Source organism: Amphiprion ocellaris, chromosome 5 (assembly GCF_022539595.1).
Source record: "Amphiprion ocellaris isolate individual 3 ecotype Okinawa chromosome 5, ASM2253959v1, whole genome shotgun sequence".
Taxonomy (NCBI): domain Eukaryota; kingdom Metazoa; phylum Chordata; class Actinopteri; family Pomacentridae; genus Amphiprion; species Amphiprion ocellaris.
This window is the reverse complement of record NC_072770.1, coordinates 38601010-38617759: the sequence shown is the minus strand read 5'-3', so window position 1 is coordinate 38617759 and position 16750 is coordinate 38601010. Positions and strand designations below refer to the sequence as shown.

Below are 16750 nucleotides of genomic sequence, written 5' to 3'. Positions count from 1 at the left end.
ACGTTAAAAACCACAAACCAAGACAAGAATTTTCATGGATTCAGACATGAATCTCAATAACCACACGAGAACAATTTCTGTTTAACTATCCCTGGTTGGAATGAAAATTTTACAGCACAAAATATGGATACTGATGAGGATATTTGTGAAATATTACATTGATATATCAAATATTTTGGGCCCATCCCAGCTCTGCGTACAGAAACCAACAAAATATGTTAAACCACTATGCAGACGACACACAACTTTATGTAACCATGCTGAGAGTTTTCTTCAGTTTAACAAAAGCAAAACTACAGTAAAAACAGAAGAACAATTAAGACATGAATCTCAACAGACCCATAATAATAATAACTCAGCTTTTACCAGAAAAATACAACAAAACAGCAGTGGAAAATTCAGTGTTTTATCTTTAATAGCTCCAAAGATATTGTTGTTCAAACAGCCTCAAATTTAGAAAAACTACAGAATTATCTCAGAAAGTATTTGATATATGAAGCTAACATTGCACAGATAGCATTTAAAATATTCAGAGCTCACGATAAAAACTTTAAAGTAAATCAGAGGTGGTTGAGCAGAAAGAACATGATGCTTTTAGATGAAATAAAGCAGATATTTTGCTGATTTTCCTGCAGCCTCCTCAGTGTTTCTATGTTTATTTTCCAGCCTCCGTCTTGTTTTTTCTGCTGCTGTCTCAGATTTACAAAGCAGCAACAGGTGTTGAACTCATCTGTTCTCCGGAGGTCTAAACTCGTCCCGGTGAGGCTTCAGTCATGCAGGAGGTAACAATAGACGGATCATTACTGCTTCACCTTCCTGTCAGTAAATACGTCTCGTTAGCTTTTTTGTAAACGGCGGATCCGTGTTGTCAGGAGGCTGTCAGGGCTGAAGGTGGAGCTAAATTTAAAGAAAACTGATGATGTGCTGATGCATTATTCAATCTGTGTTTGTGTACAGAAGCCCGAAGCTCCCAGTAGAGAAAAAACTAGAATAAATTACAAGAAAAGAGCTAAAAAATACAGCATTTGGATTCATATCATCAGGAGAAAATCACATATTTTAATATCAGAAGAGGATTCAGACCAAATGAGTTCTGGTGACACTTTTCTTGGACAAAAATACAAATTTTCATGACTTTGCATCATATAAAGTGTCTTCTCCTGCTTATAATTTCCTTCTCAGCACTACAAATACCAAATAATAACCAAGTCTTGAGTATTTACAGGATTTAAGTGTTCTAAGAGGAGGTGGCAGCAGGTAAAGAGGAATAATCTCATTTAATCGAGTTAAACAATAAAAGCAGCAGCAATATTTATTTATTCTGATCACTGTTTGGAAACTAAGTGAACAAACAGCTAATTAACGCTGAGCTCGGCTCATTAGTTTGTAATTTCCCACATTAAAGGACAAAATCTTCAATAACTTCATCAGTTATTTACAGTTTATTCTGTGTTTGTGTTGTATTTTATCATTATAGACGATAATGGAGTCAAACTCTCAGGGTGAAGTGATTCATTTCAGGTTCTAGTTCTTTCACATTTTCTTCTTCTTGTGATCAAAACAAACTGATTTTTACAGACATATTCTAATTAGTTTTTGGTTGTGACAAATTAATAGCTTGGCCTTGAACATGGAGACAGAATCATATAAATAAAGTAAAAGTTTCTTCACAGTAAAGTGGAAAAAAAGGAATAAGTTGGTATAATTGATGATCTTGATGCTGAAAATGTGTCACCAGTGCATCTTTTTCTAAAATGAACAAATGTCTTTCATTCTATCTTGCATCTTTGCAGTGTTGTGATGTTTTTGGCAAAAGTTATTGGTTTGCTTTTTATGTATCCAACTACAATTCGATTAAAAAGTTTCTGAACTCATGAGGAACTGAAAAAGAAACCTCTTGGATGAAGGTGAAAGAGCCAAAATCAAAGTCCACTTTGTCAGAATTAGGAGAACCTCACAGATTTTTAAACCTCTGATGCCCAACATGGGTCAAAAGATGCCCATATTTAATGGAATATGGGCATCTTCTATTTGTCTTTTATTCAATGGAATATGGGCAGCTTCTGACCCATGTTGTGCATCAAAGGGTTAAGAATGTTTTGGAGGAAAGTTTAAGACTTTAATTTAAAGAATTTGTCGCTGGGAAAACATTCCTGGAGGATCTTTTTGTAAAATTATACGTTGACCAGTGTTAACACATCTATTGTAAAACCTTTCTGTCATTAAATTATGAAGTTCTTTCAGACAACATAGGAGACGTTAATGCAAGTTTTAGAGATGTATTTTTACATTTTTAGGCAAATTCGACTTCCTGTTTGACATAATTCTACACAAATGACGCCCTATGTGCTTGTTGTAAATGAGAAAACAAGTATATTTAGGAACCGTCACATATTTTCTGACATTTTTCGGGATTAAACGACACATTCATATGATAATATAGCAAAGAACTCAAAGGGGAACGTCACAAAACAGGGTTCTTTGAGGTTCTTCTAGAAACCTTCGCTGCAGTGTTCAGTTTTTACAAGTAATTCAGATTATTTTGTCCAGTTGTTCCTCCATTTAAACACGTAGAATGATTTAAAACAGCTAAAAATTACAGTCATAAATAAATAAAACATTTCGACATCAAATTCAACACAAAAACCTCAAGATACTAAAAACATTTCAACTCCATGGATTGAATCGGCTGTAGAAATAAACTACAAGACAGAAACTTTTAATAAACTTCACGAGAAGAACATAAGCTACGATTAATTACACATATTTTTATATACTGTTCTTCATATTTAGTCTGATGAATGTTGAGGAACCAAAAAGGGTTCTTCAACAAATTTTCAGACCACATTTGACCACTATGGGGCGCTTATTAAAAATGTATTTTCTAAATTTGAAAACTGGCACATCATAGATCAGTAGATTTGTTTTAGTTTTTGAGTTCTGATAAGATTTAAAGTCTCACTTTTATCTCCTTATAACTGATTTTCCTCTTTCCAGACCTTCTGCTTCATATTTGTCTAGTTTTACCCCGTTAAAGCCTCATTATCTGCACCACAAACATTTCTTCACCAGCAGTCATCTGACCGGCAGCTCCAGTTATTCTGGGAAGCTCTGAGATAATTTAACTCTGGTATCTAAAATGACGAGGTGACGGCAGACGACAACCAGGAATCGACCTTCAGATGTCACGAAAAGCCTCCCAAACGTCTCGAGTACTTCAGGTTCCTGACGTCTGATCTTTCAGAACGATAACTAAATTTACAGTTTGGGGTGAAGCTGGTTTTAAAGGTCACGGTTCGGTATGTTTGTATCGCAGCAGAGGAAACTAAAGGAATCCATCAAGTTGTGTTTTTGTCATTTAAACATTCAGTTGAGTCTAACTGGAAAACATCGTACAAAATTCATAGGAGTCTCAGAGTGTAGCTTTAAATGCTAACCCTGCTAGCATGCTATAAGATACGACAAGGAGTTTCCAGTGTTGCAGCAGCAAATGTGGGAAAGTCAGTAGAGAAAGAAAAATAAAGTTGGTGCTACTAATTACTGTAGTAATCAATATTACAATTTACAGAAGTTCCCTAAATGCCTCACATAGAAGCTACAGTAGAAGCTAACCAGCACCTGCAGTTGAGACCAAAAATTAGTTGGAAAGCAGTTAAATAAGTCAATCCAATGTCAGGTTTGTCTTTGCTGGAACCAACTTATTTTATCTACATGAGCTACACGAGTTGTTTTTGTCAATACTGCAGTCGATCGTGTTCGTTTTATCGTTAGAAGCCAAAATTAGTGCAAGCTAGCTGTTGCGATTTGATGTATTTTTCTACTTTTTCTTATCTGTTGACTCGGAGCTCTTTTTTTGTTTCAGAATTGGTTTGAAGATGGACATAGATTTACACTATGCTACTTTTACTCTCCAATACTACATTTACCCTGTAATACCACATTTACCCTCTAATACTACATTTACCCTGTAATACTACATTTACCCTCTAATACCACATTTACCCTCTAATACTACATTTACCCTCTAATACCACATTTACCCTCTAATACTACATTTACCCTCTAACACTAATACTTTATCCTAATTGAACCACTGATCTGCGAGAAGTAAAGAACACCACTGAACTAAATATTGATTTAAATGATTAGTAGTTGAGTTAATAATGAGATATAATCAATGTTTATTGGGATTTTTTGGTTTCTGACACTTCTGGATAATGAAACACTGCTGCTGTTCCTGAGAAACAAACCCAACAGGAGGGTTAAAAAGGCAGAATATCACGGTGGAAGTGGCCTGAAGAGTTGGGGCCTCTGAGCTGCTTTATGTAAGAGCTGCTGGGTGAAGCCAGGAGGAGGACGGGGAGGATGATGGCGGCTATTTTTGGGTGATTCCCTGCTGCCCTTGTAATTTGGGAGGTTTGCTGAAGGAGAGCGAGGCGGAGGGCTGCTGTTGGAGCTCCGGCTGTGAGCTGTAGGACGTCATTAAGCCGCTCCGCTCGGCCCTGAAACCGACTCACAAACAAACATATCACACGACGGCATGCTCCGGGCTTAAGCTCTCCGCTCTGAGCCAACGGTCTCTTTGTTGTTTCCCTCAGGCCGGTCATGTGAGGCCAAACATGCCAAAAACACGCCAACGGTAGCCTGGATCCGCCGCTCGGCTTCGTCTGGAAGGCGACGGCACCCGCGGAGGTGTTGATTATCTCGTCAGGTTCGGGTGAAACGACCTCCTCGCATCCTTTAAAGTGTTCATCCATAAAGAGGCCAACGTGAGGAAGCGTTAAGCGAACACGACGGTGGATTCCTGCAGAGACGACAGCAGATTGCTGCTGTCAAGTCCTCAGAATCTGGGACATTCGGCTCTAATATCACTGGTCCTGGTCGGAGGGTTTTATGAGTCATTCTTCACCCCCAACACCGCAATAATTACTGATGTTCTGCAGCTTTAATCCATTCAGAGTTCAACCTTAATATTTCACATTTCCTCTTCTTTTCTTCTGTAATTTACTAGCTTAATCTAACTACAGTACTTTTACTTCCTGGTTAGACTACTTTTTAGGCTCTTTTGTCACAATCAGCTTTAAAAATTTAGCTTAAGGTTGTTTTCAACACGTCCACTAACCATAAAGACATTAAAGATGCTAGTTGTGTACTTTACTCTGTGTTCATGTCTTATCAGAAATGTATGAACTCTGGTTGGAGGTCATTAAGTATCACAAAAGTCTTTGTCATAGTGCCCGTTGCTAGCTAAACCCAAATGCTTTCTATTTGACAACATGAACTGTAGTCTCTAGTAAAATATTAAACAGTAAGAGGCTCTAATATTACATTTACCTTCTAACACTACATTTACCCCATAATGTTACATTTACTCTCTAATACTACATTTACCCTCTGATGCTACATTTACCCTCTGATGCTACATTTATCCTCTAGCACTACATTTACCCTCTAGCACTACATTTACCCTCTGATGCTACATTTACTCTAGCACTACATTTACCCTCTGATGCTACATTTACCCTCTGATGCTACATTTACCCTCTGGTGCTACATTTACCATCTAACCGTACACATTTGTGTAGACAAAACTACATTTACCTTGTAAACCAGGTAGAAAAAAACTCTTGATTGTTAATCTTTGGCTCTTCAGTGACCGACTTCTCTCCAGTCAGCAGTAAAACCTTCATATGACAGCATTTAGAGTCAAAACACAAAGACGTCACCAAGTAATCGACCGTTAAATTAGTTGTCAACCAATCTGGTCGATGATTTAGTCGACATTATGTATCGGTTGCGTCCTTAATGCTGGTATACAAGATAAAGTGCATTTGAACCGTAATGTTTTGGGGGAATGAAGGCGCTCCAGCTCCACAGTGAGCAATAACAACTTTTTGAATGAAGTTATTTCAATCAGTGTTTGGAAACGAAGCTCTCTCAGGAAGCAGAACGTGTTTCGTATTAGCGCTTAAATTACACCAACAGTAAGTGTCCGACTGGCGGTGAAGATAATGCGTTTGGTTGAGTTAGTATCCTCACAGCGACACTCATCAAACCGAGCTGCTGCATTTAATCCTGAGCTCCGACTGCAGGCTAGACGACGGGCTAACGGCGGCTGATGGATGGGTGTAGCAGGGCGAAGTGGGGGAGGGATGAAGGAGCTGAGTGAGGCGGAAACAGGGAATAAATATCCTCCCAGTGCTAAAAGGAAGAACACGTTCCCTCCTCAGATCCTCCCAGATCTTCAGTGAACCACGTCCAACCGGTGCTGTTGTTTTTTTGTTTTTTTTTTTATAAATGGTGTGTCGCTGCTGTCAGCATCCAGCAAACAACAAGTGGTGACTGTAATATGGGATGATTCCTCTCGCTTTCATGGTGACAACACACTGCAAAAATATATTCTCCTGCCGAGCCTCCACAGAACATCCAGAAAACAGAATATGTCTTCATTTCTGTGACAATCAACAAAACCAACAGATAACTCTTTGTTTACGTCCACCATCATACAGGTGTCGTATATAAGGAGAGAAAAATTTGTGGCGGGATGCTAGGAATGCTAATTAAGCTCACTAAATCAATAATCAGCAGCATTATCAATTAATTAATTGATAATACAGTGGGCATTTTCTCTCGTTTTGGTCAACAAACACATAATTTCGGTCACAAAGTCAGCTCTGTTACATTTTCCATGTAAGAACACCGTCGGAAGTCTTAAGCGTCTGAATAGTCTTTGTCATGGTGCCCCTTTGCAAGCTAAACTACCACAATGTCTGCTTAATAACTTTAAAGGACTTTAAGAGTGTATTTGGTCAAGGTAAGCCCCCTTTATTTACGTTTGGTGTTACACAGGTGTCATGAAGGGAAAACGCAAACTTGTGATAGCATGCCAGGGATTAAAATTTTTAATAGTTTTCTTAATAATCTGCAGCATTACTAGCTAGCAACTGATTGACTGATGGACAATTGTCCTGTGCTGATATAGCCGTTTTAGTCAATTTGGGCCACAAGGTAGTGGTTAGAGGTCATTAAGCATCACAGAAGTCTTTGTCATGGTACCCCTTTAATAGCTAAAACCCCACAATGCTCTCTACTTGAACATGAACTGCCGTAGTCCAAATGACTGACTTTTGTGGTGACTACAGTATCAAATGGTAAGATGCTCCACCTGGTGGAACAACCAGGTACTACAGTCGATCTACACTAGTTGAAGTGTGTATTATCTAGAAAATCTATTGTTTTCTTCACTAGAGAAAACAACAACCTCCTGTCACACCAAAAACTTTGCCAGAGGTCATTAAGCATCACAGAATTCTTTGTTATGGTGCCCCATTACTAGCTAAATCCCCATAATGTTATCTGCTACCATAGTATAAATGACAACTTCTCTGGTGGTTACGGTAGTAAACGGTAAGAAACATCCAGGTACTGCAGCTATTTTAAGTGTGTATTAATCCGGAAAACGCCATCAGATTTGGACACGGTGAAGTCAGATACTGAAAATTAAATGATTCTGATCAACTTGGGGGGCACTTGGAGGGCACTACTTGGTCAGACATCCTTAGCTTCAGCAGTGATGTTTGTAGGCAGGTATCATGTCAAAGTACTACTGAAAATACTGACTTATCCTGCAGTAATGCAGCCCTGCTGGTGTTTTACTCTGGGTTATTTATTGTAATCATAGTTCTCGTCTCCCCGCATCCAAATGTTCCAATAAAATAATTTCACCATAAGTAGTTTGACGAAACACTGAAGTGTGATTGGTTTAAAGAAATACAAACAAACCAGAGTGTTTATTTTCTCCAGTAGCAGAATGATAACGAGACGCAGCCAGACTGTTGTGTTCTGCAGACTGATTTGGATAAGTGGGTCTAAAACAACACCAGAGGTTAGCTCCTGTGCTGCAGGACGGACTCTTGGATTTCCAGGTGCAACGCTGCTTTCATTTGTTCGAGCAAATCAACTAAATATGTTGATTTTGCTCCTCTGGTGTGTGTGTGTGTTCGTTCTATCATTTCCCTTTTTATCACTTCGATCAGTCACAATACCGACATGCCATTAGCCAGTGAGATTATCAGGCGAGCAGTCCTATTACAGAAACATGTAAACAGCTCAGCGCTGTGCTGATAAATCAGACGGAGCTGTACTGAGCAGCGAAACCACAGAGGACCTTCAAGCAGCTGAGCTCAGACTGGATGAATTACTGCTGTGATGGATGGACGGAGGCCTCGGGCTGTCACACCAGGCAGAGGTCACAGCTTTGACCTCCTAACAGTCGGGATGTCCATCAAACGTCACTCGTCCTTCAGTCCGACACCGAGCTGCTCACTGCTTGGCTGCCTTGTTAGCTGCTCTGCAGGGCAGGAAGCAGCAACAGAGCAGAGAGTCCATGTTTTCCTTGACCCTGCTGTTTGTAGAATAATATACGGACCAAACTCACTGTCAGGCATTTAAATAGATCAGAATCATCCAGTCTGTGGCAGCTTTAATTTGAATAAAGCCAGAGTTTATACACTGATGATTCAGCCTGTTAGCTCCTGGTATGTTAGCAAGCAGACAGCATTGGGGGGTTTAGCTGGTAGTGGTGGTGGTAGTAATTTTACAGGTGCTTGCCATTAATTGAAAGAAAAAATATGTATATTAAGGATGTAAAAATGGTGAGTAATTGGTGAAAGAAAAGAGGAAGGAAAAGAGTCAAAGGTGAGTAAAAACAAAGAAAGGAAAGCAATGCAGAAAAGGAAGGGAATAAGGAAGGAAAAGAAAGAAAAGAGAAGGGAAAAGAGTCAAAAGGAAGGTAGGAGGGGAGAAGGAAAAGAGAGTAAAGAGAGAAAGAAAAACAAGAAAGGGGTAAAGCGAAGGAATAAAAAGGGAGTAAGGAAAGAAAGACATTAAGGAAAAGAAAGAAAACAGAAGGGAAAACAGTCAAAGGTGAGTAAAAACAAAGGAAGGAAAGCAATGCAGAAAAACAAGGGAGTAAGGACGGAAGACAGGACAGAAATAGGAGAGAAAAAAGAAAGTAGGGGAAGAAGGAAAAGGAAGAAGAGGGAAAAGAGTCAGGTTTGGATTACTTTTGCTCCGACTCCAACTAAACTATGTGAAACTCGAGTTTTCAGTGGACACGAACGTTCACATGCGACATCAACGAACAGAAATAAAAAGACGTGAAGAGGCAAAAGATCCATTGTTTTGTTCCAGAGCTGAATGTTTGAGGACAGATGGAGGCAGAAACACTGGACTCAGATGAAGGTTGTATGCTGTAAACCTGAAGCTAGGTGAGGAGGTGTTTGGAGGAAGAGTTCACGTGTAGGTGTGAAGTTCTGGAGAGCTTTGTACTCACGTCGTTTGGAATGAGCAGCTCCTGAGACGTGGTTTGAGAGTTCGACTCGACTCCTCCTGAGAGACACAACAGACACAAATCAATTGCCGTGATCGATTGGAAAACTCTGCGGTAAATCAGCAGGGATCAGAACTGGATCAGCGACTGATCAGGTCAGAAATGAAGACGAGCAGGAGGAGGCTGAACGAAAGACGCAGAAATAAAGAAGTAAAGATCATGATAAGCAGCTGAAAGTTCAGTTTAATGAGAGAAAGTGAAGCAACAAGTTTCTGGTTTTATTCGTTCTTAAGTAGCATTTCATTCAGTCCTCACTCCCGTTGTTTTTCCCACTTTTGACTCTTTCCCATTTTTCTTAATCCCTCTTTATTCCTTTACCTTTTCTACTTTTCTTTCTCTTTACTCCCCTGTCCTTCCTAACTTTCTACCTTCCTTTTTACTCTTTTCCCTCCTCTTTTTGTTCTCTTCCTTCTTGTCTTCCTTATTCCCATCTTTCTCTAAACTGCTTTTCTTCCTTTGACTCTTTTCCCTCCTCTTTTGTTTTCTGTCTTCACCTCCTTTTCCTGTTTTCATTATTTAAGTTTTATTCCTTTACTTGACATCTTTCTAACTCTTCATTTTCCTTCCTCTTTTCTTTCTTTTCCTTAATGTCTTCCTGTTCTTACTCCCTTTTATGCCTTTAATTTCTTCCTTCCTTTCATGTCTCCACACACCTTCCTTCCTTCTCTCCTTATTCCTTCCTTTCATCTTTCCTTCTTTTATTTATTCCTTCCTTCCACACTCCTTATTCCTTCCTTCCTTCCATCTTTCCTTCTTTAATTTCTTCCTTCCATGTCTCCTTATTCATTCCTTCCTTCCTTAATTCCTTCCTTCTTTCCTTCTTTAATTCCTTACTTCCTTCCTTCCTTCCTTGTTCCTTCCTTCTTTAATTCCTTCCTTTGTTCCTTCCTTCCTTCTTTAATTCCTTCCTTCCTTCCTTCTTTCCTTCAAAAAGTTTAATTTAAACATCTCTTCCACCTCATTCCAGACTTTATTCTGTGATTTGAGATTTTTGGTTTCCTTTTTGCACTAAGATAAACATTTTTCCTGTTCATTCTTTTATTTTCTTATTTCCACCTTTTGCTAGCTGTCTATCTTTATATCTTTGTATTTTCTCTCTCGTTACTCATTCCCTCTCCTCCCTGTCAGACTCTTTTTCTTTCTTTCTCTGCCTCAGTTTCAGGTATTCGTCTGAGCAGAGATCATCACCAGAAGCAGCAGCAAACATTTATTCTGCTGAAATGTTCTTGAACCTCGTCGTTTTCAGGAACCTCTGACCTCCTGAAGAGGATCTAACAGTGGTTCTCCTTCAGCCGCCTCATAAAGAGCATCTCTCAGCATTAAAGATGAATAAGGAGATGTTTAACGTTTTCCACAAACCCTCGGCTTTTTTCCCACCTTTCAGTGAATCAAGCAGTTTAACTCGGAGCCATCACACACATTGCCATTCAGGACGGAGTGCTAAATAAAGACTGCAAAACTTTAATTATCTAATTATGTACTTGAAAAAGTTCCCTCACCAAACGAACAGAGGGGATTGTGCTTTTTAAAAGATAAGTTGGGAGCGTGTCCGATAAAATTAATACATCGTTAGCAAACATCCTCTGTGTTTCTGATGGAATGATGAAACTCGAGGTAATGACTTGGAAAGAAGGTTTCTGAATAAATCGGCTTTTTCTCACATTCACTGCAGATTTTCCGTCAGAGAATAAAAAAGAAAAAAAGGCTTAAAGTCAAAGAACAAAGTGAGCACACATCTTCCTGCTGACAGATCGGCTGCACACTTTTACACATGGACAGAAAACTAGAAACCATGTTATGATCACAGCGATGACCGAAGCCACGATTGACTCATCTTAAAAATCTTTAAATTCATTTATTAATGAGGACATTTAACATTTTTTAGCTCCACTATGCACTTGTCCGCTCCTATTAGCTTCAGTTTTGCTCCATTTAGTGCTCATTAGTTTCATTTAGCGCATATTAGCGCCATATAGTTAGCTCTTATTAGCTAAAGAAAGACCTCATTGGCTCTAGTTAGCATTTTTGAGCTCCAGAAAGCTTTTGTTGGTCTACTGTGGCTTTTGTTAGCGCCTGACAGCTCTTGTTGGCTCCAGATATCTCTTGTTAGCTGTAGTTAGCTTCTGTTAGCTCCAGGTTGCCCTGATTAGCTTCTGTTCATGCCTTGATGTTCTATTTCACCCTTGTTATCTCCTGTTAGCTCCTAATAGCTTCGGTTTTGCTCCATTTAGCACTCATTAGCTCCATTTAGCGCATATTAGCTCCATATAGTTAGCTCTTATTAGCTAAAGAAAGACCTCACTGGCTCCAGTTAGCATTTTTGAGCTTCAGAAAGATCTTGTTGGTCTATTGTGGCTTTTGTTAGCTCCAGTTAGCACATATTAGATCCAGATAGTTATTGCAAGTTCTTCTGAGCTAAAGAAAGCCACCATCACGTCTAGTTAGTTATTTTGAGCTCCAGAAACCTTCTGTTAGTTTATTGTGTTTCTTGTGAGCTCCTGATGGCTCTTGTTGGCTCCTATTAGTTTCAGATAGCTCCCGTGAAATCCTGGTGTTTCTTGTTAGCTCCAATTTGCTCTGATGAGCATCTGTTAGCATGTTAATGCTCCATTTGACCTTTGTAATCTCCCATTAGCTCCTATTAGCCTCATTTAGTGCCTGTTAGCTCCAGATAACTAATGCTAGCTGCCAATAGCCCTCTGCTCACTTCTATTAGCCCAAGAAAGCCCTCTTTAGTTAAAGCTAGCTCCTTTGAGTGTCAGAAAGCCTTTCTTGATTCTGGAAGGCTTCTTCTTAGCTCACGATGGCTCCTGTTAGTACATGTTAGCTTCTGTTACCTCCAGTTGACTGTGGTAAACTCTAGCTAATGTTGCTGTAGCTCCAGATAGCTGCTGTTAGCTCCAAGCATATCCTGTTAGCTTCTATTAGCTACAGAAAGCTCCTATTCGACTCATTTTGCTTCTTCATGTTCCACATGGCTTCTGTTAGCTTCACTTAGTGTGTGTTAGCTTCAGATAGCTTATGTTCGCTCCAATAGACCCCTATAAGCTTGTGGCTCTTCCTAGCTATCGTTGGCTCTTGTTAGCATATATTAGTTTCTGTTTCCTGCAGTTGCCTCTGGTTAGCTCCTATTAATGCCTTTTAGCTCAAGTATGCACTTGTTTCTTCTTATCAGCTTCTTTATTTGGTCCATTTTGCCCATTACATCCAGTTAGTGTGTATTATCTCCTGATAGCTATTGCTAGCTCCTATTGGCTACAGAAAGTCCCCAGTAGATTAATTTAGCATCTATGAGCCCCAGCTAGCTCCTGTAAGCTCTAATTAGTGACCATTAGCACCTGTTAGCGACTCTAGGCTCCAGTTGATCCCTCTTATCTCCTGTTAGCTTCTATTAGCTTCAGTTAGCATGTGTTATTTCCAGTTAGCCTCTATTAGAGAACAGGTGACTGTGGAGCCTCTATTAAATGTTTATTACGGGGTACAGACTCTTAATTTGAAGGCGAACAAAACAAATGGCGTCCATCAATAATGTGTGTGTGACAAAGAGACAGAGGTAAAACTGCCTCGCTGATTCAGAATGAACTCATTAAACAAATTGATTTGTCATGTCGTCCATTCATGATAGAGTCCAGTTCAGGTTAGACCAGAGGTTCAGTTCCAGTCCGACTCTGTTCACAGGTTATAAAATGAGTTAACTGGGGCTGTAAAGCTCTGGACCAGTGAAGGCTTCATTCCTGGAGAGCGTAGAGAGTGTTCTGGGTGTCACATAGCACCAACTGTTTCAGCCTCACTAATAAATAAGATGAAATGGTTTCCATGAGAAGGCGAAGTGTTTGAAGGTAGAGTCTCTGGAGTGGAGTGGAGCTGCAGTCAGCGCAAACAACTTTAAGTACAGACAGGAAGTTATCTCTGCTGTAGTAGAATTTATATACGATACCTCTAAAAAGTATCTTCCCCATTGGAAGTTTGTCACTTTTATTGCTTGTCAACACTGAATATGTCAGTTTAATTTGACTTTTTGACTAAAACGTACAAAAAAAAACCTCCTTTATGTGAAAGTGGAAACATATTGTCCTCATGATGGCACCACCACCGTAAACTGGTGTTGTTTCGAGGCAAATTAAATTAATTCTGATTCAATTATTAAAAAGTGAAAAAATAGCAAACTATCGATGGGGTGAATACTTTTTAGAAACACTGCAGATTAAATTTTCTCAAAATAAAACAATGACTGTAAACCTAAACAAGACTGTAAGGAAAGCTTAGAATATCAAATAACGTCACCTTGATTGTTCTAGATACTGATTCTGTTTAACCCTCCTGTTGTCCTCATTTATGGGCACCAAAAAATATTGTTTCTTTGTCTGAAAAAAAAAAATCAAAAAATTCAGCAAAAAATTCCCCAAATTTCTGGAAATTTGCAAAACCTTCAGGAAGAAAATTCCAATAATTCCTTGAAAGTTTCCCTTAAAAGTTTTATTTAAAATTAAATAAATAAATAAATCCCCCAAATTTGGCAAGAAAATTCTTGTAAATATTTTCAAAAAATGAGTAAAAATCTTCAAAAAAAATCCTAAAAATATCTAGTGATTCCATATATATCAGTAAAACTTCTAATACTTTCTTAAGAACATTCACAAAAAATCAACCAAAATCCAGCGAAATTTGCTGAATTTTGGTAGATTTTTTTGTGAATGTTCTTAAACAGTTTTAAATTTTTTTCCCACCAAAAATGTTCTAAAATTTCCCAAAAATGTTGAAAATGTGGACATCGAAAGTTTCACTGTGAAAAATTTTTTTTTTCGCTCCACATTTTCAAACTTTAAATGGGTCAATTTTGACCCGCAGGACGACACGAGAGTTGATCTTATGGTGTTGAATCATTTAACCAGACTTTCCCAGTCAGATATCTGATGTTACAGATCTAAAAGCAACGCTCCAGGTGTGTGTCGGCGTCTATACGTACCAGGTAGGACTTGTGTCGCTGATTGGCTGATTGGGGCCAGGCCTTGCTGGTGCATCGACAACTGGTGCAGCTTCGCTAACTGACAGAGCAACAGAAATAATAAAAAAATGTTAAAACGAGCCGTTTGTCGTTCTGCTCAAAGCAAACGTCATCAGAATCAAAGCCGCCGTTACCTCTGAGTGTGGAATGCCATAGTGGCTCTGAACGGCGTACGTCTGAAACACAAAGAACAAGGTCTGGTTGACACGAGCAGAGCAGGTTTTTGTTTCAGAGGGCGTAATTTCCTCCGGGGTGTTCACACTTTCACTTTGATCTGCTCAGTGGAATCTCTGTAAACAGAATCTTTGTACCGTGCAACTGTCAGCAGCCGGGAAAGAAAAGAAGTGTGGAGTTGGGCTGCTTTAGGTTTTGTCCCAGAGCACCAGGGAGCGCGTTGTTGTTTTTCCAGCCGCGGATTTTGATTTTCAGGCTACATAAGCGACTGTTTTCCCTCTGATTAGGAGGCTGTGGCTGCAGTCTGACGGTTGTTGCTAACAATCTGTTGTCTTTAGCTCTCTGTGATGTGTGTTCGACCAGTACTGCTGCCAGAATGTGGACAAAGTCTTCCAAAAAGAACTTCAGAGGCTCAAACTTTGTGTGTTCCCGTCTGCTAATGCGACTGCAAACACTTCAGATGATACTGAAAGGGACATGAAAGTGTGACTGAGTAACAAACTTCAACAGAAAAATGAACAGAGGGTTTATTCACAAAGGAAGAGGACACATTCAGGTGTCTTTAGTTTAACCCCATGAACTTCAGCCAGTTTCTAGGTGTTTTTCCTCAGTGTGGTTCATTTTTAAAGACAATCTAAAGTCCTGCTCCTCTGTGGAAACAGAACAATCATGACTGGTTCTACACTACAGATACTACAGATATCGAACTATTTCCATGCTTCCAGACTTTTCCTCTCTACTCTGCTCATCATCCGTACAAAGATGTTTCACCATGCTGAATGTATCTCCAACAACTTCCTTCTTTTACTGATGTTTTTGAGCCATTAATTGTACATTATTGTGGAATTTTAGCACCTTTTGGAGGTCATTTTGTCACTTTGTTTTCATTTTGTTCCTCAATTTTGGTGTTTTGTGTGTTGTTTTGACATTTTGTGTCTCTTTGTGGTGGTTTTGTCTCCACATATTACAGATATTTAACTATTTCCATATTTCCAGAATTTCCTCTACTCATCATCAGTAGAAAGATGTTTCTCCATGCTGAATGGATCTCCAACAACCTGCTCCTCTGTTCACTGTTTCTGAGCCATGCTGACTTTATTTTATTCATCCAGTAGCTTTGATTTTATTCTCAGTGTAAAGTTGTTCAAAATAATTTAAAATATTGTCAAAAATCATATATAATTTGTCCAATATAACTCAAAACTTGTCTAAAACATATTGAAATTTGTCCAAAGTTCCCAAAATGCCCAAATTAACTTGAAATTAGTTCAAAATTATTCAGAATTGGTTATTTTGAACAATTTCCATCATTTTGGACAACATTTAGTCCATTTTTGAGTCTCTGCTCATCACCTGTAGAAAGATGTTTCACCATGCTGAATGGATCTCCAACAACTTCCTCCTCTGTTCACTGTTTCTGAGCCATGCTGACTTTATTTATTCATCCATTAGGTTGAATTTCCCTCTCAGTTTTTCTCGTGTTGAAAAATCTGAATTTTAGACAGGAATCTCGTGCAAACAGTTTGTTTTTGGGCAAATTATTGAATGAAACATAGAAAAAAAAAGATTAAATATCACAATTTTTGGCCTATTTTGGTTCATTTGTCCGGACGCCATTCACTCACCATCAGCACGTTGAAAATCTGATTTAGTTTTTTCAGTTTCTGACTGATAAATGGTGTTATTTTGAAGATTTTTTTTCGTAGTTCAGAGGATTCATGGAAAGAAAGTCATGCCTGAATGTCTTTTCATAGATGCTGGAATGGGATCAGAGACAGAAAGTCTAGTAGTTTAAAGAAAAAGGTTGACATTTTCTAAGATCTCTGAACCCATAAAACACTTAAAAAGGTCCCCAGTTAAAGGTCCGTCCGTCCACTTCTTGGTCTCTATAGTGAAGCATCGTCAGGATTAATGCCTCCCTCTGCTCCTCTTGGACTTAGTGAAAACTCGACTGTAAAACCACTTCCATCCATCACCTGTTTATCTCTGCAACATCAAGACTTTAAGAGTTCCCCCTGAATCCCGCGGTGAGCTTCAAAGAGATGCTTCACCTCCACCGGCGGCGGGAGGAGGAGGACACGGTTGGTGTTCACAAATGAAAAAAAAAAATAAAAAGACTCTGTGGAGATATTTGGTGGATTTGTGCGTCTCTTCGAGGTTCACGACTCCTTATGTAAGAC

The 16750-nt window shown here is 39.1% G+C and overlaps 1 protein-coding gene across 6 annotated transcripts in view; it reads right to left on the bottom strand.

The window, feature by feature from the left end:
- LOC111567141 (poly(rC)-binding protein 4-like) overlaps positions 1-16750 on the bottom strand; it is a 145777-nt gene that overhangs the window by 16863 nt on the left and 112164 nt on the right. For all 6 annotated transcript variants that reach the window (XM_055010601.1, XM_035947168.2, XM_055010602.1 and 3 more), the window contains 3 exons: positions 14531-14572; positions 14358-14436; positions 9335-9390 (listed from right to left, as the gene is read on the bottom strand). In XM_055010601.1, the coding sequence (XP_054866576.1) occupies positions 9335-9390; positions 14358-14436; positions 14531-14572 (177 nt within the window). The remainder of the gene's footprint in view (positions 1-9334; positions 9391-14357; positions 14437-14530; positions 14573-16750) is intronic.